Source organism: Jaculus jaculus, chromosome 5, assembly GCF_020740685.1.
Source record: "Jaculus jaculus isolate mJacJac1 chromosome 5, mJacJac1.mat.Y.cur, whole genome shotgun sequence".
Lineage (NCBI taxonomy): Eukaryota > Metazoa > Chordata > Mammalia > Rodentia > Dipodidae > Jaculus > Jaculus jaculus.
Window position 1 is genome coordinate 168163089 of NC_059106.1, and position 24159 is coordinate 168187247.

General features: G+C 49.2%; 1 protein-coding gene across 4 annotated transcripts in view; it reads right to left on the reverse strand.

Moving 5' to 3' along the window:
- Positions 1 to 23818, reverse strand: part of Galnt14 (polypeptide N-acetylgalactosaminyltransferase 14) — a 238256-nt gene extending 214438 nt beyond the window's left edge. For all 4 annotated transcript variants that reach the window (XM_004654516.2, XM_045149835.1, XM_045149834.1 and 1 more), the window contains exon 1: positions 23483 to 23818. In XM_004654516.2, the coding sequence (XP_004654573.1) occupies positions 23483 to 23611 (129 nt within the window). In that variant the 5' untranslated portion in view covers positions 23612 to 23818. The remainder of the gene's footprint in view (positions 1 to 23482) is intronic.
- Between the last annotated feature and the right edge of the window lie 341 nt (positions 23819 to 24159).

Here is a 24159-nt window from a genome sequence, read left to right on the forward strand (position 1 = left end):
AATTCCTATAGACTCTCATGTATTAGCTTCAAGTAAAAAGAATTCTTAAAGGTCAGATTTACAAAGATATGATTCATGCTGACTTGGGTGTATTAGGGAAAAGGTAGGAATATGAATTATAACCCTAAGTCCTTGAATGATCTGAGGTTGCTAAAGCACGTTTTTGGTCTTCCCTCACTTACATACCCCATCTCCAAGATCAGACTGTCTCCGTCCCAGTGGCCTGTCGGAGAGCCTGAAGCCTGGGAGACTAGAGGAGTCTCTAGCACAGCAAACCAGCTCAGGCAGAGGACACAGGCTGCCTGCTTCCATTCTGAAGCCCCAGGGTAGAGATGGGGAATGCCCTCATACTGAAGTGCCCAGCATGCAGGGCACAAGCCTGCATAGATCAAGGGCAAAGTTCCAAGGATTCTGCATTCGCAAGCCCCAAGGACACCGGTGCAGGAAGCATCAGGGTGGCTCCCCTCCCCCTCAGAGCAAAAGGCATAGCTTCTATTTCTGTTCCCCTGATGTCAAGTATGGTGATGGACACACGCAAGCTAGTCTCTAAATATTTGTGAAAGTCAATTTAATCATTATTAACAGCAAGAAAGCTCAAAAGCAAGGGCAAGGAGGACTAACTGCTTTATTCTCCAGGCTGGTTTGAAAGGAGACGCCTTTCCTATAAGTCCCCATGTGGCTTTTACTCCTGACTTCAAACTGCAGCCCATCAAACCAAACATAAGCTATAACAAACTACTTCAAACTGCACAAAGGCTCAGCCTTGAACCAACCCCTATGGGAATCCTGGCTTCATCACTGTGACAGTCTAAAGTGCACCATAAAGGCATTTTGCTTTGAAAATGAAGTGAGACACTACAAGTAAATAGATACTTGCTTCAAACTTTTTGTTTTTGAAACAAATGTCTTTACCTGATATAAGCCATTTTTTCTGTGCATTATGAATTTCAGTTTGATCTTCACCATTTATTGTGTCTAATTTTCTTCTTTGTAATATTTTTTAGTGTTTTGATTTTTTATTGTTATTTATTTTATTGTTTGAAATCTTTTTAAATTAGTTATGTACATAGTGTGTATACAGTCATGTTGATAAAATTGTTAGCCTCCTCCCTGTCCTCCCCCCTCTGCAGGGACCCTCCTCCTTGGGGAATGTGGGTTGTGCATTGTGCGGGTAGCCATCAGTTAGGGGTAAGAGACAATGTCTCTGTGCATAATGACCCAATGTGTGGCTCTAACAATCTTTCCACCCCCTCTTCCGCGAATTTCCCTGAGCCATGTTGGGTTCATTTTAGGTCTGCTTCAGTGAGATCTTGGGAGCCTCTGGGTCTCTGGGTAACTGGTTTGGTAGGAGTTGAGTGTTCTCTGACTTTTTTAATGATTAGGCTATCAGATAGAGTGTGGTCAAGAGAAAAATCTCTCATAGAGCCATGGCCCATATGGTGGGGCTGGGTGCCTTCTCCTTCTGCAGATCCACGCATTTGACATTCTTTGCATCTTCTCCAGCTGTCCAAGCTCTGGTATCCCATCTCAATCACCAATGCCATAAAAGACTGTCCTCTGGGAGAGGCCAGTGGTCACGCTTCCATGTTCTTACTCCTACCTGGGCAGTAGCCTGAGGCCAACCTCAGGAAGCAGGAGGACAAGCAAACTTCTGATGCCTTCTGAACCCAAGCATGCTGTGAGCAGAACCTGTGTGTCCAACACTCACATCTGTGCAAGGCTCCTGACCAGCTCCTGAATTCTCCAGGTATTTATTAACACTAAAGGGAGGAAGTGCCGTAGCATCTCCTTGTGAACCGTGAGAAATGCGGCCTGATATTCAGGGTGGGGACCTCACGGGAGCTGCGCAACTCAGCAGCTGGCAGATGCTTTCGTGTGAGGTGATTAAGAGCCTGTGGGCTTCTTCACAAGCTAATCACCGCCACAGGTCATGGTCTCCCTTGGCCTAGGTGGCACTGCAGCTGTGCTCACTTGAAAGAACATCAGATAGCTTGTTGCCAAGTAATTTCCCAGTGAATCACGGTAGCTGGCACCCTGTGACCAGCAGACCCTCATTTTCCTCTGTGGAAGACAACCTGGTGCACCTTCCCTGGCCCGCGGCAGTCTGCTGTCCCTGGCTTGACTTTAGACCTTCTACTTGCGATCCAGAGTTTTTCCCTATGACTCTCAAATCCTTTTCCCAATCCTACAGTCTACTAACTCCATGCTTCTGGAATTCTTCCTTTGCGGTGGATTGAACCTAAAAGTTCCTCAAGTGACCCCAGAAGAAAGTGCAGCTTCTAAAAGCACCATACTAATTCTTCCCAGTGAATAAAAGTCCTTTCGACTAAAACCAAAGTTTCTCTCTCAGAATGTGGCAGGATCCAACATCAATGCAGCGTTTCTACCTCGTCATTTTCCTGCCAGCCTCTTAAGGGTTCGCTTAGAAGTTTCTGAAAATTCTCTGTTGAAATCTCAGAAATCAATGAGGCAGCTCTGACAATGGTGGCTTCTAGGTGGCCTCGGGGACAACTGAAGCTGTGTGAGTCACCCCGCGCTGACTGCACGTTTCTGTAAGGAGATTGCTGGCTGGCTGAGGCCACACGCAGGCTTACATGGTTGAGACAAGCCGAGGAGCTGCCGGCTGGATGGAGAAGTCCACTGTCGCACCGAGAGCAGCCGCAGGGAGCAGCCTCACAAAGGCAGATATCCCTGAATCGGGGGACAGCTTCGCCCAGAATGGACGACAGCCCCACGGGCAGAAGGCAGCTCGGGCTGACATGAACATTCTAGAGGATGTCCTGTCCCTGGGCCTGAAGGAAGCCATGTGAGCCTGTAAGTCCTTCCGGGCCTAGAGCTAGGGTAGCTCAGCCTTTCTTTCTGGCACCTTGGAGAGCTCCCACCTGCCACATTACCATTATGACGCCCCCAGGCCCAGGACAGGGAGCTGGGCTGCAGCGCCACCCCCACCCTCCGTGCTTCTCACCTCAAGGCAGCCATGACGGTTCGAGGTCCGTCACATGGACCGCGTCAGCGACCTTTCTCATCGCTGCAGCAAAGGGCTTAACAAAGCAACGTAAGCAGGAAGGGCCACCTGGTCACCACGGGGCAGACATGGTTGTAGACAGGGAGCCGTGCTGCCTGCACGGAGAGGAAGCAGGTGTGCTGGATGCTGGGTGCTGAGCTCTCGCTGCTCTCTCCTTTCTGAGCAGTCCAGGACACTCATCCCTTGGAACGGTGCCGCCCCATATGCATGGCTCGTCCCACCTCTGTGACCCTAATCTTGAAAGTCCCTCACAGACATGACCAGGGACTTGTTTCCATGGCAATTCTAAATCCTGTTAAATTGACCACCAAGATTAACCGTTCACGGATCAAAGGAAACTCTTGAGAGAGACGCCAGAAAAAGAACCAAACACTCAAGAGGGGAAGCCACCGGAGGAGCGGAGCTGCTCTAGAAGACAGCGCGGAACTCCAAGCAGCAGCAACGTTCAGTGATATTCAAGAACCAGAAAGCCTTTCTAGGACTGTAATTCGTGGTTTTCAAAGGCAAGAGCACAGCAGACAAGCTGATGAAAGGGCAGTTGCTGTAGAGACCTAAATTAGTGGCTCAGAAGTTCAAGCGGAAGCCAAACAGTGCAAGAACAGAAATACAAAGAAATAGAAGCGGTGGTGGGACAAAAAGAACTTCGGAGAACAGATCCTGAAAATCTAACATGTGGGTGTGGCAGTAATTCCAGAAAGAGGGAAAAGAACAAACAAAAGGGATGGCAGACTAATGGAAGGAGAAATTTCCCCAGGCTAGAAGAAAGGTTTGAATTTGTGATTGGAATTCAACACCAAGCAGGAATGACAGGCAAAGACATACCCCATGGGGTCCAACCAAAGTTCCAAGGATCAGAAGAAAAACTTTGCACACAGCGCCCCCCACAGAGAGAACAGGTAACTTACACAGGTCATGAGACTCTAAGCCTATCTGCCAATCTGGGACCCAGGAGACAATGGAGAACCACCCACAGACTACTAGACAGCCAAGGCAGGTGCCGTCCACCTGCCTCGTCTGTACATATTTGTGGAAACACGAGCAGAGCTCACAGAACATATAACTCGCATGACACCATCTGAGGAACATGTTGCAACCCCTCCCCCACACATGAATCTACACAGAAACCCAGAACTGAGAGAGAAGATTAAACAGCCGTGGTGAACCTTGCAGTGTACACTGTTAAGTTTAGCTAGGAAGTGTTAAAATGACCAGAAATGGGAATTGTAAGTGACTAGTGGGAACACCTGGGAGGAACACAAGGAGAATTCTACACCGAAAACCTTGACATTTACGTCCAGAAATGGCCACAACAAAGCCTGGAGATCTGGGTGCTGCCAAGGTAGAGGGAGTCAAGGGCTTCGAAGGGTTCATCTGTTGGCAGTGGAAGAAGCAGGAAGAACGAAAAGTTTTCCTAACAGAAGCTCAGCAGGGTGATGATGGATGAGTAAAACCTGGGCTGAGCATAACATCTGACCTGTGTAAAAAAAATGCGAGCCAGGCATGGTGCACGCCTTTAATCCCAGCACTCGGGAGGCTGAGGTAGGAGGATCACCATGGGTTCGAGAGCAGCCTGAGTCCACATTAGTGAGACCCTACCTCCAAACAGCGCCTTTATTTGAATGTTGTGAAAAGAAAGAAAAGCATCAGCAGAGAGAGTGAAGTAAGATGTGCAAACTTCAAAAGGAAGAACCCAGGCTGGAGAGATGGCTCAGCAGTGAAGGTGCTTGCTGACAAAGCCAAAGGACCCAGGTTCAATTCCCAAGTACCATGTAAAGCCAAATGCACAAGTTGGCACATGTGTTTGGAGTTCATTTCCATGTGGCTAGAGCCCCTGGAGTGCCCTTTCTCTCTCTCTCTCTCTCTGCCCCCCCATCTCTCTCTCTCACACACACACAAATAAATAAATTTCAAAAAGATAAAACATAAAATTAGTTGTTGACTAAATCAGTGAAAGTAATAAAATGGAGAAAAATAAAAAAGAGGAGAGCAAATTTAGTGTCAATTATGTACTATCCATAATAAGGGAAACACCCCCATTGACACTCAAGGACAAGGGCTGGGCTGTAGCTTGGAGGCACAGTATTTGCAAAGCACTGTGCAGTCCTAAAAGGGATTCCCCGGCACCAAACACACAAAAGCATAATAATAAAATACGATCATAAAAACAAGGTCCATACTAATTGGACTAGGAAAATAAAAATAGGTATTGGTTGATGTATTTGGAAGCATATTTTAAATAATAAAGACTGACTGATAGAGCAATGCAAATAAAAAGCATAACAGAATATTAATATAAGATAGAAAATGAAGGTACAATTTGAAGCACTAGTTTCTAAGAACTAAAACATGGCACTAAAATGTTATAAAGCCAGAACTTCTAATGGCAGCAGATTCTGATACCATAAATTATAGTTTGTGATTTTAAATCTGGACAGAGCTAATAGACCAAAAAAATGACATCAACAAAGAAAGAGAATGATAAATTGGATCCAGAAAAATGTGTGTATGTACAGAGAGAGAGAGAGAGAAAGAGGGAGAAAATTTCATAACTATCAAATAAAGAATATTCAGGAGCTTTACAAAAGTGCTCCAAAACACTTAAACTTGATAATGCAATTAACTCTAAAAATATAGAACTAGAAAGAAATCCTACCTCGAAAAACAAAACAAACAAAAAGAAACTTGAAAAATAGAAACCTGATAGTCCATATTCTCTTTATGTAATTCATAAAAGCTAAAATAATTTTAAATGATCAAAAATCTAATGACTTGGAAATTAAGAAACATACTCCCGGGTAGCTTTTTCTACACATGAAAGATCAAAGTTAGATGCAAACCAGCTGTAAAAAAGGAAAAGAGGGAGATTCACCATCTATGGAACAGAGAAAATGCCCTATGTGAAATCAACAATCAAAGATCAATAATTTCTTAAGGGGAGAAGAACAAAAACAAAGTGGAGCTCCAGGCGTAGTGACCACGCTGCTCTCCTGGCACCTGGAAGCCTGAGGCAGGAGGAGGGTAAACTGGGATTTCCTTAGTAGTGGCAGGAGGCCCTGGCACACCCATACTTACTTTCTCTGTGTCTGTCTGTCTCTCTCTTAAATAAATAAATACATAAAAAAAGCTAAAGAAAAAAACGTAACAAGTATTCTTAGCTCACAGGACATACGAAACCAGTGGAGGAACTGGGGCTAGATTTGGTTAATGGGACGCCCCTAGTCCAGGACGCCCATAAAAGCACCAGTGCCAGGTCAAGCCCCTTTGGCTGGCAAGACCAGTTCTAATGAGTGGGCTGTGCACTCACACTGTGCTCTCTCCTGGACTTGAAGCTCCTGTCCCCTTGTCCCTGTACTGTGCTTCTGAGACAGCAGACACTCTGGGGACAAGAGGATCCTGGCAAATGCTTCTTCAAGAGTCACTAAAATGATTTTAAAAGACTGCCCGAAATTCTTCTTCTCCTAGTAAGAGACCCGTGGAATACCAGGCACCTGTTTTAGTGCAATGGCTTTAAGGCCAAGATTAAACTTCAACCACAGTTTTCTCAGCAAACAGAAGAGCGACATGACCAGGGGAAGAAAGTCGACCTTGCAGAGCAACATCAAGGAAACTCAAATGCAGTCGTCACCAACTTTTATCCCCAGGAAGACCTGAAAAGGTTCTCCCCTTCCTCTTAGCCTCATATTCCACTTTGACTGAAAAGAGAGAAAAGGGGGTAAAGAGATGGATTAGTGGTTAAGATGCTTGTCTGCGAAGTCTAAGGACCCAGATTTGATTCTCCAGGACCCACATAAGCCAGATGCACAAGGTGGTGCGTGAGTTTGGAGTTCATTTGCAGTGGATAGAGGCCCTGAATGCCTGTTTTCTCTCTTTCTCTCTCTCTACCCCCTCCTTCCTCCTTCTGTATCTCCCTCAAATAAACAAATAAATAAAATATCTCTGGGACACAGTTCTCTTTCCAGTAATACAACAGAGCCTCCCAGGTCCAAGAGGGAGAAAGAGTGCTAGGGGCAGACATGGACACGGACCAGCAGAGAGCCACGGTGCCACCTCCAGTGTTCCCTCGGAACCTTCCCTGGATGAGGAGAGCAGAACCCTGGCTCAGGCCCTCCTCCGCCCCACCCTTACCCTGCACAAGCTCTCACGCTCAGCAGTGGCAAACTTGACAACCAGGGGCTGGTGCAGGTGGATTTGCCCACTCTTTCCCCAAGTGGGGTAAAGGAAGCTCTTTCAAGGAGCTCACTGATATTTTTCACCTAAAAAAAAAAAAAGGCCGCAGTTGTAGTCCACCCTGGGTTCTAGCTTGGCCTGGTCTGTCATAGCCAACCCGTGTTATTTTGGGCAAGTTACCATACCCTCTGGAACCTCAGGCCCCTGTGTAAAAATAAGGATGACCAATACATTTTCTGGCTCCTACACTGCTTTAATGGAAAGTTCTAACCTTAAGTAATTAGTGACTATCTTGACACACATCAGCTAACTATCACCCTTCCCACCTCATGAAGGGGTTGTCAAAAGCAATGGCTACCAAGGTTAAAGCGCCTAGCACTCTAGAAGACAGTCACAGGCTCTCTCCTCTGGAGAGCTCTTCCTTGGGCAGGGACACCAGGCATATACGGGGTGGGGGGGGGGGGGTTCTTCAGTACCCTTTTTAGGTTTCACACCGGACAGCTGGCAGTCACTATTTACAGAGGACATAGCTGGAGCGTCCCTCAGTATCTCTCAGACCTAGTTTGACTCACCAGAAGTACTTCCCAGTATCAGAACACCCAGAGAATTCCCAAGTCCCAGTGAACCCAGACTACTCTAGATTACCTTCCCCCCCCCCCCCCCGAGACCACCTCACCTGGGGCAGGAAGTGCCAACATCCCTCAGAGCAGAGGCACAAGCAGTGCACCCTCTGGTAGCTGTTCTCGCTGGTGGGGAGGAGCGGGAGAATGCAGACCCCTGAAAAGCCCAATCACCCACTGCCATCCTCCTTGAGTCCACAAGGGCCACACCTTGTGTGCCACGGTGATAGCAAGCCAGTCATCTCCTTGGCAATGAACCCCAGTATAATTTCAGAGAAAATCCTATAAACCCCACAAAGACTCTGCACCCATGCTGGAAAGACTGGCGTCCATCCCCCAACTAGCCCCACCTCGGCCCTAAGACCCACAGTCCATCAAGGGCTCAGCATGTAACAGCACACACCAGTGCGCACGCGCTCACTCTCCTCCTCCTCCTCCTGAAACTGAAAGGAAACAGAAAACGTTCGACGGCAGTTCGATACGCAGATATGCGTCCTACGATGGGAAGATGGGGAGTCACGACACACAGAGGAGAAAGGAGATAGCGCACCGTCACCAGAAATAAGTGTAAAAGGAAGGAGAAAGGTTCACAAAGGCAGCTTATTTATGGCTAATAGCAGGTATTTGTTTGGAGTACTAATAATCTAATTAGCAGTCAAACCAAGGCATCCTCTATTATCAGCTGATCTATAATTACTGCTCCATGCTGAGTATTTTCCCGGCACATGATAGCTTTCAACTTCTCAGCACAAACAACCAAATAATTGGTGTTATTATGCAAGATATAGGACGATTCCTCTCTGAGGGGAACTCTCTAGCTGTCTGCTACAGCCTTTGTATGTTGAGCACCTGTTGACAAATTCCTCACTGTCCCCTCTGTAATCACGCTTGAGATAGGCTTGGAGCACCTTAGCCCTCTCAGAGCTGAGGAGCAGAAACACCCCAGCGTCCTGCCGCCCATGTGTACAGAGGGGATGTCAGGCGGTGGTGACCGCGCAACATGTCTCTCTCTGAAACCCTTTGAAGCTTTCTGCTCTGAAATGACCCATCCCGGAAGAGGCAGCTTCCGACACAGACTGTGTCACCGAGCTAAATGAGATGTGTGTGATGGGTAGGGGCAGAACAAATGCAGGCTCTGGAGGCTGGTTGCCAAAAAAAAGTATGTTCAAGGGCTCACTTTCCCGAGACTCGAACCGACGCCACAGTGAGAGAGCAGGGAGTGAGGTTAGCACGACAGAATGAAATGACGGGGAAGCGGAAGATCGGGGGGGAGGGGCGGGGGGGGAAGCGGGGTCTGCTCTGGATTCTCTGTCCCTGATTGTCTACGGGAGTCCGGCCTTCAGTAAATCGCTTGACAATGAACTTGGATCTCTATATTCTCTCTCTCTCCTTCTCTCTTTATCTTCCTCTCTCTCATAAATAAACAAATAAATATATTTTTTAATTTTACTTATTTATTTGAGAGAGAGAAAGAGGCAGTGAGAGAGAGTGGGCGCGCTAGGGTCTCCAGCCACTGCAAATGAACTCCAGACGCGTGCGCCCCCTTGTGCATCTGGCTAACGTGGGTCCTGGAGAGTCGAACCGGGATCCCTTGGGCTTTGCAGGCAAAGGCCTTAAACCGCTATGTCATCTCTCCAGCCCCAATTAAATATTTATAAAAAGAATAGCGATCACTTCTAAGCTCAGCCTCTAAACGAGGAGCTAAAACCTGAAGTCACACTCCAGCCACACAGTTCAGAATTTTTTTTTTCTCTTCAATTTTACATAGGCATGGAACGAGAAAGGAATAGGTGTTTGATGACTTTTTTTTTTTTACAAAGTAAACATGCCTGTGTAACTGTACCCAAGTCATGAACCTGAACATGCTCAGGTCCCCCAACTGCTCCCTTCCTGCTTACAGCCTAACTCCAGCCAAGGGTAACCATGACAGTGACGTCCAACATGGGGCACTACCTTCAGGGTTGTACCCTAATAAGTAGAACCCCCACAGTCCTCAGGCCAAATGTGGCATGCCTCCTGGCTTAGCACATCCTACACACTAAGAATGGGATATACATTCAAGACTATCTCAAAATAATACCAACAGAAGAAAACATCTCACAAGCTATGAAGAATACATGAAAGTCAAATTTCAGTGTCTGCAAATAGTCTTGTTGGAACACAGCCACACTAACTTATTTGCATCCTTTCCCACTGCAACTTCAGGGATAAGCAATTGCATGTAACCTGAAAATTAAAAAATATATTATTTGGCCCTTGACCAAAAAAAAAAAAAAATGTGTGCCAACTCCAGTAGGAGCACATGGCAGTCTGAACTTCCGAGCAGATACATTCCGGGTGGGTGGGAAATTACAGGGTGCTAGGTACGCACACATGTTCCTCTCTGGGAGATGCTGCCGACAAGTTTCCCGAGATATATGCTCAGTTTTAAGAGAAAAGCAAAGCCCGGCAACACATCCTGCAACCTCACATTGGAGAGCTAACTGCAGGCTCCGTCGGGCCAGGAACTGCGCGAATGACCCGCAGGGCGTCAGGGCCTCTGAGCAGAGAGGGGTCAGGGCACAGGACTCCTCTCCATTTACATGTCTGCTCACCCTTGTTCCATGTCTGTCTTTCAAAAATGCAGAGCCCCTGAGGGTTTCCAGGTTCAGGAGGAGCAGACAAGAGTGACAAGGCCATGTTTTTAGCTCAGGATCTTGGGACACAGCATGTGCTGCCATGTTATTTAGGCAAAAGTACCACCGTGAGCCCTTCCGCGGCTTACCCAAGGTGTGGTCAAAATTCTGTCTTTGTGCTTCCCAGAGTTCATGCCTACCCATTGCTCATACCTAGCCTCCAAGACAGGGTAGAGAACCAGCAGTCCATTGGCCAGGCAGAATGGAGAGGTTGCCAGCACACCTGCTGAACTAACCAGCAAAACAGGCATATGCAAGAAGCCCTCTGCTACAGAGAAGGCGGGAGCTAAGGGGAGGTGGGAGGGGACCCCCTTGGAGTCATTCCCCCTGCACCTACCTGCCTTGCACTTCAAACAGAATGCGGTAACTTCTTTCAAATGACATTTTCCCTCTTCGATGGGAATTGCTTCTGATGGTTTAAGGAGCAGATTCATCATGAAAGGAATCAAGTCAACAGCGCCTGTCTTAGCCCCACAGCTCTGCCCTGAGCTGAGGTGGCCTCGGGAAGGACTGACACAGCCTTGTTTCCTTTAGTCATCTCACAGACCGGGGGAGGAGGTGCCTAGGAGCAGTGTGGGCCCCCAGCAGGAGCACAGGACCCGTACCCCGAAAGGAACGGCAGGCATTGGGGGTGTAACAGCCTTTCTCCAACTTCTGCATCTGAGTCCAGAGAGCACCCAGGGAGGTTTCCAGGCTTCTGTGTCCCTGGACAAATAATTAGACCAAGGGTGGTGATAGAAATAGAGATAGTTGAAGAAAGAGAAGCCATTCCCAGAAGTGGGAATGGACCCGAGAGATGGGAAAGGTAACCGGTCTCTCGGCCCGCAGCCACCACCGTCACCAGATCCTGGTGGGACTTCAGGGTCTTGGGTCTTTTACACGTCGCCACCTTCTCTAGCCTCCGGAGGCCCTGAGCTGTTCGTCCTCATGCCTAACAAGCTGTCCTGCTGGGAAGGGGTTCCAGTGTTCCTGCCAACTGGCTTCCTTCCTATGTTAATGCTGATGCCTGTTTCCATGCCCTTCTCTCCTGTCCTAACTCCACCAAGTCTGTAACTTCAGCCCACATCTTCCCACAGCACAGAGGTATATTTAACTTGACCTCCCCTGGTTCTCCATGGCGCTCTGGAAAAAAGCTCTGCATTTCCCTTGATCTCTTCCTCGGGTCTCTCCAGTAGGCAGAAAAGCCATGCTGGTGTTTCATGGAAAAGAGCATCAAGCCAGGTGTGGAGGCACATGCCTTTAATCCCAGCACTCGGGAGGCAGAGATAGGAGGATTGCTGTGAGTTTGAGGCCACCCAGAGACTACATAGTGAATTCCAGGTCAGCCTGGGCTAGTAGGAAACTCTACCTCAAAACAAAAAAAAAAAAAAGAAGATGAGCATCATTTCTTAGCAAAAGTACTAACTTCTTGCCGGGCGTAGTGGCTCACGCCTTTAATCCCAGCACTTGGGAGGCAGAGGTAGGAGGATCACCATGAGTTTGAGGCCACCCTGATGCTCCATAGTGAATTCCAGGTCAGCCTGGGCTAGAGTGAGACCCTGCCTCATAAAACCGAAAAAAAAAAAGTACTAACTTCTTGCCCATATGAGAATATACACATCACACACATATATATTCACATATACGGCATATTTTCCATTTTCCCCTGGGGGGAAAAAAACCTAACCAGAGGTTGAGCATGGCTGTAACAGAAATAGCACATGCTTTGTAGTCTAGAAGAAAGCTCAGGCCAAAGTCTCCCCCCTTCTATAACCTCGGATTCCTCACATTTCAGAAAACAAGAATGGTCACATTCACCTCACAGGGGTACAGTAAGGACCAAATGAAGCGCTGATGCATAGAAATGCTTTGTAGACTATAAAGCGCCCTAGGCAGGGTGGGGCAGAGGAGCTAGCTCTTGTCTGCCTTCTTCTGATCCAGCCTCTCCTTAGTCAGGTCATTCAGGCAGCTTCTCTTCCAATGTCTGTCAACCACTTGCCCACCATAAAGACATTAGTCAATTCAGCACCCAGCTGGCAGCCATCAATTGGCTATCTATTAATAGCCAATTATCTGGGTGGTTTAATTAATTCATGCACATGTGGTCTGATCTTCCTGAGATCCTGGAAAAACAATGGGCTTGAAATACACACACCCGTTAATTTTTCAATGGCCATCAAGGAATTTGGCAGCCATTATGCCTGCACGTCGCAGCTGCAAGGGATGGGCACATAAATATTGATTGGACCAGTTTCTCTATGGTTAAGATGGGATCAGGAATAGCTAGAATGTTCTCAGAGGAGTGAGAGACACTATAGCAATCGTTGGGCCCAATAACCAGAGAAGAAAATCTTAATGTCCAACCCACTATGGAGGACAGAGACAAGAGACAAGAGACCTCTATTGTGAGAGCTTGTCAACTTGGGAATGGTCCCACCACCTCTATTAACATCTCGCCCTGGTCCCCTGCCCTGGAATGAGATGTGGAGCGGGTGGAACTGCAGGGTCAAGCCCCCAGAGAGAAGCTGGCTGAGGTAGCTTCAAATGTCACCACCCGACTTTCCAACCCAATGGCAGGAACACGTGCAAGCGCTCTGCTCACCCGCATTTCCTTGAAGGACCTCTGTAGTGCTCACAGTTAGGGAGACAAGTGACACGAGGTGAATTTGATTATTATTTTTTTAAGTGTCTAATCTTGTCTCCAGGAAATGGTATGCAGAACAGGCTTTGTACTTGAGCTCAGCATTGTCCGGAGGCAGAGGATCAGATGTTCTCCATTTCCAATGAGAAGGCTCCCACGGACACAGGCTGAATGGCACACAGCGGCTGCCCACAGCACAGCTTCCCGCCCTCAGACAGAACTGCTCTTGGGTCCAGCGTGGTTCTGTGTCTCCAGGGACCAGAGAGACACGCTGTCCCTGACCTTGGGCAGGGCAAGCACAAGCTCTGTCCTGCAGAGCCCAGGACATGGGGCCAGGCACCACTGACCCTCCAGACTTCTCCTTGGAGCTCCTGACCAAGGACCAGGGACTCTTGGCCCTACAGCCCCGCTGGCGTTTCAGGAGCTGAGCGGGAGAAAGGGGGACGATCGTGGCGGAAGCAAGCGCAGAAGTGGCAAGAAAAAAAAAAAAAAGAGTAGCAGCGAAAAAGACACCCTGGGTGGCATCGGTGTTTCTCTCACCATAGCTCTCTCCTCCTGTGTGCCCCCAGCAGGTTTCTCGCGCTCATTAGGACCTGCGGTGGCAGCAGATGCTGCCAATGCAAAGGCTGCTGCCACACAAGGTCATTTCAGGCCATTTATTCTAAAATACCAAAATACTAGAGCCAGCAAATTCCAGGAGCCATTACAGAACTCCCAAGGTGCCTCTGCGTGTGTGTGTGTGTGTGTGTGTGTGTGTGTGTGTGTTCTTTAGTACCCTAAAGGGATTCTATCTTAATCAGCTCAACATCTGAGGACTCAGAGAATGATTTATTCTTTTTGGTTAATCTAGCATTTCGCGTAAAATAATTAAAAGATAAGTAATAGGCCCAGTATCTGTGGTATAATTATTTATGCCCATAAGGTCTCCCTGCAGAGCCACTCGTACCTAACAGAAAGGGGCCCTCACTGCAGGCAGGCTCTGGGGTGCTTGCCATGCTGCAGCACGCTCTCCCCATTTCACAGCTGAGGAGCCTGAGCCAGGGGCAGAGGAAGCTAAGCTATCCCTGGCACCATGGAGAGCAGAAAGAGATACCCAGGCTGCCACATCGATAAGGAAGGCCAGAGGGTAAAGTGAAACCTGATTTTGGCACGATAGGAGCTTCTAAGGGTCAGACCTTATCTGATGGCTCCAAAGAGCAGCGAGTGCCTGAGAGACACGGCAGGAGCAAGCCAGCCCAGGAGCAAGCCAGCCGCCCAGCTCGGGACGCTCAGGCCACAGGAAGAGCCGGCTTCAGGCTACAGAGGGCACAGGGCACATCAGACTCACTCCCCTAAACAGATGGCCAGACCGTCATGCCAGGCCTCCAGGGTGGGACCTGCAAAAGCTATAGAGGGGATCACCACACTCTGCCCCTAAGGGCAGAGTTGGGGAACTGCCCTTGCTTTTTAATTCAGATTGTTTAAATTAAAAAAAAAAAAAGAAAAAAAAAAGGGCTGGAGAGATGGCTTAGCGGTTAAGCGCTTGCCTGTGAAGCCTAAGGACCCCGGTTCGCGGCTCGGTTCCCCAGGTCCCACATTAGCCAGATGCACAAGGGGGCACATGTGTCTGGAGTTCGTTTGCAGTGGCTGGAAGCCCTGGCACGCTCATTCCTTCTCTCTCTCCCTCTTTCTCTATCACTCTCAAATAAATAAATAATAAAATAAAAAATAAAGCATACTTTCAGGCTGGAGAGATGGCTTAGCGGTTAAGTGCTTGCCTGTGAAGCCTAAGGACCCCGGTTCAAGGCTCGGTTCCCCAGGACCCACGTTAGCCAGATGCACAAGGGGGCGCACGCGTCTGGAGTTCATTTGCAGAGGCTGGAAGCCCTGGCGCGCTCATTCTCTCTCTCTCCCTCTATCTGTCTTTCTCTCTGTGTCTGTTGCTCTCAAATAAATAAATAAATAAAAATGAACAAAAAAAAGGAAAGAAAGAAAAACACATCAGGGACTTTGTGATGCTCCAGATGAAGGACACAACTGTAAACATTAGAAACCAAACAACAGCACAAGGAACACATCTCTTCCAAACTGGTTCCTGGGAGCCTGAGAAAGGATCAGCCTCCTGCCCGTGCACGGTGGGGAGGAGAAGCAATGGAGACGTGCGCGAAATCCTGGGCTTTACACGTCAGCCAGTAGCAACATTAGTCTATCCCCGTTCTGATTATAAACGACCTCCACCGAGCAGACATCAGCAGCTTTGGATGCTGAAAACAGATGCCTGAAGAGCAGCACCCTCTGCCCACAGAGAGACGGGGACAGGGCCTCCCCACATCCACCTGCCTGCTTTGACCCTCTGACTCGCTGACCTGAGCAGATGTCACTCTTGCCTCTGGGAAGGAGGTATGAGGTGAGAATTCCTGATAAGCCCCATCCCCTTCCTCCCCCCCGCCAAAAAAAAAAGGCCAGACACCACCAGGGAACAAGGGTTAAGGTGAGCTGGCCTTTGCCAAGCTAGCTCAGAGATTCCCCAAGAACACAGTCGGCAAGACAAGAGCGTCCTGCTGGACCCGGGCAAAGCGGGAACCAAGACAGTTGAAGACAGCTGTGACGTGACCACAGATTGGGTGCTGAGGACCACCAAGCGGGGCAAGCCAGGGTGGGCCAAAAAGTCAACCCCGGGCAAACTCTGTAGTCAGTCCGATGGCATGAGGGCTCAAGACTTTTGGGGGTGTGTGTGTGCATGTGTGATAGCCAGAAAGTAAAAATAGGCTATATGCTGTGCCTTAAGATCCTAATGCGCATTTCTGCCAGCTGTAAAAGCAAGCAGTGCTCGGAAGTAGCAGGTAATACCACCCACGGTCCCTGCTCCAAGGCTCACCTCAGAAGGGGCATGAACACAACACCCTGCTCTGCCGCCAGTGTGGCAAACGGAATGCCAATGTGCATAGCTACCGGGCTGCTGTGGGTGGAGCCATGGTCGAAGCCCCCTGGACAGAGTCCAGTGTGCATGAACCAAGAATTGCCAGATTAATAGCGGCTCTCTGTAAAATTCATAATTTTCTTTAATGGGAGGAATTTTCTACTAAATGGAAAATAACAATGTCATATACTTAAGTCATTGGTGGTAGGCAAATGCCACAGGAAGACAAGCTATTTTCTAATAGCATTTGCTATATTTTCAGCGCAAACCCAATATATTCATAGGGGCTGGAGGCACTTTATTCAAAGCCTTTACATTTCTAATATCTGCCTTAAAAACTACCCTCAGGGTGCCTGAAGAAATGGTTCAGCAGTTAAGAAACTTGCCAGCAAGGCTAATGGCCTGGGTTCGATTCCCCAGTATCTACTTAAAGTCAGGTGCACAAAATGGCGCATGCATCTGGAGTTTGTTTGCAATGGCAAGTGGCCCTGGTACAACCATTCTCTCTCTCTCTCTCTCTCTCTCTCTCTCTCTCTCTCTCTCTCTCTCTCTCTCTGCTTGCAAATAAATAAATATATTTTAAGTTCTGAAGAGATTGCCTGTTAGTTAAAGTGCTTGCCTGAGAAGCCTAAGTACTCAGGTTCAATTCCCCAGTACCCACCTAATCCAGATGCACAAGGTGGCATATGTGTCTGGAGTTCATGTGCAGTGGCTAGAAGCCCTGGCACACCTATTCTCTCTCTCTCTCTTAAACAAACAAATAATACATTTTAAAAGGGCTGGAGATATGGCTTAGTAGTTAAGGCACTTGCCTGTAAAGCCTAAGGACCCAGATTTGATTACCCAGTACCCACATAATTCAGATAACAAGGTGGCACATGTATCTAAAGTTTGTCTGCAGTAGCTAGAGGCCATGGTTTGCCTGATCTCTCTCTTTCTCTCTCCCTTTCTCTCAAATAAAAAAATAAAATATTTTTAAAGGGGCTAGAGATAGCATAGCAGTTAAGGCACTTGTCTGTGGAGCCTAAGGACCCAGTTTTGATTCTGCAGTACCCATGTAAGCCAGATACACTAAGCGGCACATGTGTCTGGATTTCATTTACAGTGGCTGGAGACCCTGGCACACCCATCCCCCCCACCTCTTCCTCTCTCTCTCTCCAATAAATAAATAAATAAAATATTTAAAATATGTTTTTAAAAATTCCCTCAAGCCTAAAACTCTTTTTACTTTGACTAAGCCCTTGCACTGAATTTAGTTTTTTAGAAATAAGAGACAATTTTGCTACTTAAGAAAAAAATCTGTCAGTTATTGTATAATTTTCCAAATGGAAAACAAGTGAGAAGAAAAGAAATAAACGTTTTCCAGTCCTTTTAAGTGATATAGCATTTATACTATTAAAATACAGTTTGAATTGAAACATTAAACGTGTCCCATGATTTTCATTTAGAAATCAGAGCTTTGCTGAATAATTTAAGGATGAGGAACCTGTATTAAAATCAAATCCACATTAGAAAGTCAAGTTTAAAGAAATCTTTACTTGAGCTATTAATAGAACCAGCCCTTTTTGAAACTAAGAAAGAAATCCAATCCAATTACTTTGCATGTGTATGTGTGTGTGCATGTGTGTATGTTCTGTGTGATGAGTGGCATATGCACATGTGTGAATAGATGTGTGTGCCCTGTGTCTGTGCAGAGACCAGAGGAAACCTCAGTTGTCCTTTCATTACTCAACATTGTATTTCCTGGAGACAGGCTTTCTCCCTCAACCTGGAGCTGCTGCCTCTCAGGGAGTTCCAGTGACTCTCAGGTCTCTGCCCACTGTGGACTGGGATTACAGATGAGTATGGCCACACTCAGCTATTTGCCGGGGATCTGGGGAATCAAACTTGGTGGTCTCCAGTTGAGAGACCCTCAGACTTAAGCAGCAAGTGATCTTAATCACTGACCAAGCCCCCCAGTTCTTTTTCTTAAATCGAGAAGACAGCAGCATGCCTTGTCCTTGTCCACGTCACTTGGATGTGACCCATTGTGCACAGGTGATCTCAGTTTGGGGGACATTTTCCAGCACAGTAAGGAAAGGAGGACAAGGGCCCGGGAGCATAGGAGCAGACCGGAACCTGACCCCAGAGGCGGCAGCTGGCCCCGCCGAGTCTGAGTGTTGGAGGGTTCCCAGCCAACAGTCCTCTCTCATATATACACGATTATTAACTTCTCTGAAGAAGATACTAGAAGGAAACTCACTACTCTCACTTCTGAAGAATAAGCTGACCCTCTCCACCATATTGTTGAGCTCAAAAAGTGATACCCCAGAGCGAAGACCCCAGAGGCAAAGTGTGTCTAAGAACCCCCACACGCACCATTTCATGGCCCCTTTCTTCCCCATCAAGGGCAAGGCAAAGAGCCTAGAATTCTTCTTCTCCAAGGCAGACCACAGAATAACTCCTTTCCCCTGAACAAGCCATAAAGTTTATTTATTTGTGTTGTTTTCATATTCTCCCTACTTTTTGTGCCTTGGAGCTGGCCATAAAATCCTCTGACCTACCTCGTATGGTCATAAGACCCTTATTCCCGACAGGACCCTGCCGCATCCCCGCGTGGTGCATGGACCTACGTACGAAGGGCCTAAAGAGGAGCTGGCGAGATGGCTCGGTGGACAACACGTGAGGACGGGAGCTAGGGTCTCTGCACACATGCACACGCCCTAAGTGCCAGGCGAGCGCGACAGTCACCTGCGACCCAGTGCACCAGCACTCCAGAGACAAAGACAAGGACGCCCAGGGCAAGGCGACCAGCCGGAGCAGCCAGGTTGGCGAGCTCTGGGTGCATGTGAGAGAACCCGCCTCAGTATTACAGTGGAACGGGATTAAAGAAGACACTAATGGGGCTGGAGAGATGGCTTAGCGGTTAAGAGCTCACCTGGGAAGCCTAAGGACCCCGGTTCGAGGCTCGACTCCCCAGGACCCACGTTAGCCAGATGCACAAGGGGGCGCACGCGTCTGGAGTTTGTCTGCAGTGGCTGGAGGCCCTGGCGCGCCCATATTCTCCCCCCACCCTCTCTTTCTCTCTCCCCCTCTCTCTCTGTCTGTTGCTCTCAAATAAATAAATCAAAAATAAACAAAATATTTTTATAAAAAGAAGACACCAGTGCTAATCTCTGGCATCCATATGCATGTGCACCTAAACACACACATACACACACACACGAACCTAAAGATACATAATCAAGTTAATGCTGACAAGCGGCCCATCCCGCTGTGTTTCTGTCTATTCTCCATCACGTCTATCACAGGTTCTTTATCCCTGGGTCTTCGAATCCTCAACCCGAAGGCTCCCATCTCATACCGAACTATAATCAACTGAATTTATTTTGCTTTTCTCATGGCAACATGTCTTTTGTTACAGGTATATATACTATGATCTTCTATGATGAGTAGGAGGGGAAAAACATCTACCTTTTTTCCATGCCTTCACTGGGAAGAAATCTCAGAAGCATGAAAACTCCCCCCAGGCTTCTGCATATACACTCAAGAGCTTAACTCGTGATTGTGCCTCAGTAGTTCCTACACAAACCTATGCAATGAACACATTCAAAGACCAAATTTGGGGCTGGAGAGATTGCTCAATGGTCTAACAACCTGGCACATGCGCCTGGAGCTCATTTGCAGCAGCTGGAGGCCCTGCTGTGCCCACTCTCATATTCTCTGTCTCCCTCTCCCTCCCCGTGTGTGTGTGTGTGTGTGTGTGCTTGTGTGTGTGTGTTGCTGCTTGAAAATAAACAAATACATTTAAAATTTTTTAAATCAGGGACTGGAGGAGACGGCTTAGCGGTTAAGCGCTTGCCTGTGAAGCCTAAGGACCCCGGTTCAAGGCTCAAATCCCCAGGACCCACGTTAGCCAGATGCACAAGAGGGCGCACGCGTCTGGAGTTCGTTTGCAGCGGCTGAAGGCCCTGGCACGCCCATTCTCTCTGTGTCTTTCTCTCTCTCTGCCTCTTTCTCGCTCTGTCACTCTCAAATAAATAAATAAACAAAACCATTTAAAAAAATAAAGATAAAAGGCACATATCAATATGTGACCCTTTAAAAATATTTTTTTAATCAATTTTTCCCACCGATGGACACAGGTCCCATCTGAAGTCTTACTGTTGAGCAAACATTCTCTGCCCTGGAAAATGTTTCCACTGGTTATAACCACGCATAGGAAGATCTCACCACCTGGTGCATTCCAGATACCCAAAGAACCTTCTGGGTCCCTGTGAAGCCCTCATAAGACAGAGTGGACCTCCTTCTGATGCCGGTCCTATCTTAGCACCTCCATAATCACACGTGTCTTCCCCTGGGAGTCATCCAAAGGTGAGGAAGTAAAGTCGGTGGAGAGCTCATGCCGAGCACACCTTCAACCCCACTTCCTTGTCTGCAAGGGGAGATCGGACAGTGAGCAGCGAGGAAGATGCATGGGGCAGGCAGTGCCCCAAACAAGGCCATTTTCTTCTTGTCCTGATGCTGTTGTGTGTGGCCCTGGTTATCTTGGACCAAAGAGCTAATTCTTCGATCTCAGTTGCATAAAAATATCATCTCCCTTGTGTGTGTTGTGAAGCTAGTGTACATGAAGTGTACAAGTCTGAGAGGTGTAAAGCATGAATAACTGATACTTGGTATGAGTGTGAAGACTCCCACAAACCCAGGTCTGTGAACACACCAACAACATCATCATCTGGCCATGTTCACACTAGCCAGCCAAACCACAGACCAGCAGCAGACTTGACATTCCTCATCTAGTTCCCAAAGGCCACCCACCAAAAGACTGCTTCACAATCATACGGAGAATGCCCAAGGACCTCCCAAATCCCCAGTCTCCACAACAGACCCAAGGTTCTGTGTGTTCACTGAGCTCTCCAGGTGATCCTGGCATGCAGGGGAACATTGTACTCCCTCAGACGTGTCTTACAATTTCTGTTCATACCAAACATGGAAAATAAAACTGTTCTTCATCCCCTTTCCTGAAGTGTACACAGAGATAGCGAGAGAGAGAGAGAGAGAGAGAGAGAGAGAGAGAGAGAGAGAGACAGAGACAGAGGGATTCAGCCACCAGACACGAATACACCCATAAGTACATACAACACACATGTCACACACATATATACAGTCATACAAAGGAGAAAAACACTGACAGAAGAAACAAAATATATGGGCTGGGAAGATGGCTCGGCTGTTAAAGGCACTTGCTGGCAAATTCTGCTGGCCCAAGTTCAATGCCCATGCTGCCTTCACAAGGAACTGTAGAAATGATCCCTGAAAGTGTAGTCTTTGGTGCCTGCATAAGGCTGAGGCAAAACGTGGTGCCCGTGCTGGTGTTTGTGAGCAGCTGCCACAGGCCCTGGGGCATCTGTACAAACACACGTGTGTGTGCACACACATGCAAATCAATCAATAAAACATTCTTAAAATGTAATAGCAAAACCTGTCAAGATCTCAAAATATCTCTAGAACTTATAGTTTTAGAAGGATACAAAAAAATGAGGAGTAAAATTTCCAAATAGCAAGAGGCATTTGGTGACTGATCAACTCCGTGACAGGCTCCTGACATGACATCACTCATTTGTTTATACTGTGGCTTCAGCAAGGAATTCCAGAGTCCTCACAACCTAGACAAAGGACAGAGACACGGCAGAGAGACAACAGTCCCTAAACCCAGCACAGAGCCTGGCACATCCATCACTAACTGCGTGTTGAGCACACACCAGGATGAGAAGAGTCAGCAAAGGAGGAAAGACGGTGCACCCCGAGGAAACAGATCTCTTGTCCTAGATCCCTGGGGCGAACTAAGAATAAGTGAGGTCAAGGTAATGAGATTCAACACAAAACACAAAAGAGAAAGTTCGTGTCCCTGCAGGCATCATTAACTGCATCACAAGGAGCAGCACCACCTAGGGAAAAGGAAAGAAAAAAAAAATCCCTAGAGATCGGTGGTCAGGGTCTGCAGGAGAAAATGGACCTAGTGCTATAAAGGCTGACTGACCAGCACGTCCCTGCTTCCCCCGCACCCCCCCCCCCAGATTCCCACAGCCCTTCTGATTGGACCCTTACACGCTGCCCCCCACCACCACCACTTCATCCCTCTGGCCTCAACATGTCACGCTGTGTCACTCCTTCAAACCTGCCTTAACCTCTACCTGGGGCTGGGGCGGTACAACTGGACTGCCCTCCCCTGAGCTCCAGGCCTCTGCGGCACCAGTGTGGCCAACCCTCCTGGCTTCTCCACCCTGAGGATCCTGGCCCATTCCTGGGCCAATCCACCTCCCCAGGAAACAAGCTCTGCATTTCTACATCCCGTAGCACCTAGCACACAAGCTGGTGTGCGCACACAGTTGCTAAGTAAATGTTTGTTGTGAGCACTGGCAAGATTCCAAAACCTAAGGACCCATGCACGTGGTGAAAAGGGAACCAACCCTACTAGGAAAATCCTGAGTGTGGAAGTTTGAGTTCAAACCTAAGGCAAGTTAAAGAGCCTCAACCTGCTTCTCAGTGTACAAAATAAGGCCAATCCACAATTCATACAACTAATAGGAAGAATGCGTCCACCCACTATGTGCCCAGCACATAGTAGGCCATCCCTGCCATACTTAACTAAAGAGACTCACTCCTGCTTGAAGGCATTTCTCAGTTTCCCCCTTCCAGCAATAACATCTTCTCAGACTTTCTCCCACACCCTGGGGGACTAAACCCAGTTCATAAAGGTGGCCTGACTGCCAACTTGCCCCAGAAAGGCCTCCCTCGGTGTCCCATGACCAAGTCTGTGGAGGAGACGCACAGGGATCCGCATCTGAAGGGAGCCGGTAGGGGAAACCTTCCTCTCCTACAGGACAGGAGTCGAAAACTCCACTTGGATTCCCGTGTCCTCAGCTCCCCACGGGCTCCTGCGTGGTGTTTGGGCACATGCAACCTGCAACGTGGCTACGGGGCTGGTTATAGAGCCAGATGGCAACAGACCAGCCAGGCCAGGAGGGCACCCACTCGCCCAGGAGGCTGTAAGGAGCTGCGATGCTCAGGAGCTCGGTGCACCCCGGCCAGCCATCAGCATCCTCTGCTCGGGCCTGGCAGCTGCCAGACTTCTGAGTGACAGACTCTGACATCCACCACCTCCAACCCGCACCCCCTTCCCCAGCCCGTGGTGCCACACGCCCCGCCGCTGGCGACCTCACGCGGCGCCCTCCGTCCGAGGCTGTTTCGGGCTGCGGGTGCGCAGCGCCCCCTCGGCCGCGGGACCCCGGCGCGCCCGCCGAAGTTGGGCGCACGGCTGTGCCCAGGAGCGTGCCCACCACCCACAGCCTTAGCCTGGCGCCGATCGGATGTCCCACCGTTCCCTCCCAGCGAGCCGCATTCACCTGCTCCGGGTACCCAGACCCCTCGCCCGCCCGCCCCAGCTTCAAGAGGACGCGCGCCTTCCCGCGCGCCCCGAGCCTCCAACCAGCCTACCTTAGGGGTCTGCACTTCGGGTCCCAACCGCACCTCCAACTTCCTCTTGGTGACCCAGAAGAAGAGCAGCACAGTGATCCACAGCACCCCGAAGATGGGCAGAGCCAGGCGGCGAGTGAGGCGCCGCATGGTCCCCCCGCGTCCTCCTCCTCCTCGCAGCGGCGGCCCTGGGGCACCCCCCTGCGGCCAGGGGCTCCGGTCGTCCGGGACGCTTCACTCCTCCGGGCAGCGCTGTTCCTGGGGATCCGGGCGTTGGATGCCAGGAGAGATGCCCGGCCCGCTTAGGAGAGCTGCGAGCCGGGGCTGGGGAGGGGAGGAGGGCGTCAGGAGCGCCCGGGAAGCGGGCGGCGGCGAGGGGCCCACGGAGCTGGGCGCGCGCTCCGGCCGGAGGACCGCGGCGGCCGGCGAGATGCTCCGCGCGCCACCGCCAGGGAAACTGGCTGGAGCGGCGGCGGCGGCGGCGGCGGAACCCGAGGCTGTGCCGGGCACCCCGGGAGGAGGGAGGGGGGGCGAGGCTCGGGAGGGCGGGCCCGACAGACAGACTGACTCGGAGAGCCCCGGTGCTAGCGAGCCGTGCTCGGAGAGGGGGCGCTGCCGAGGAGCACGGTGCTGCCGAAGCGAACACCCCGGAGACCATCCCTGGTTTGGGGCGCCGGCAGGACTCGAACGCTTTGCCT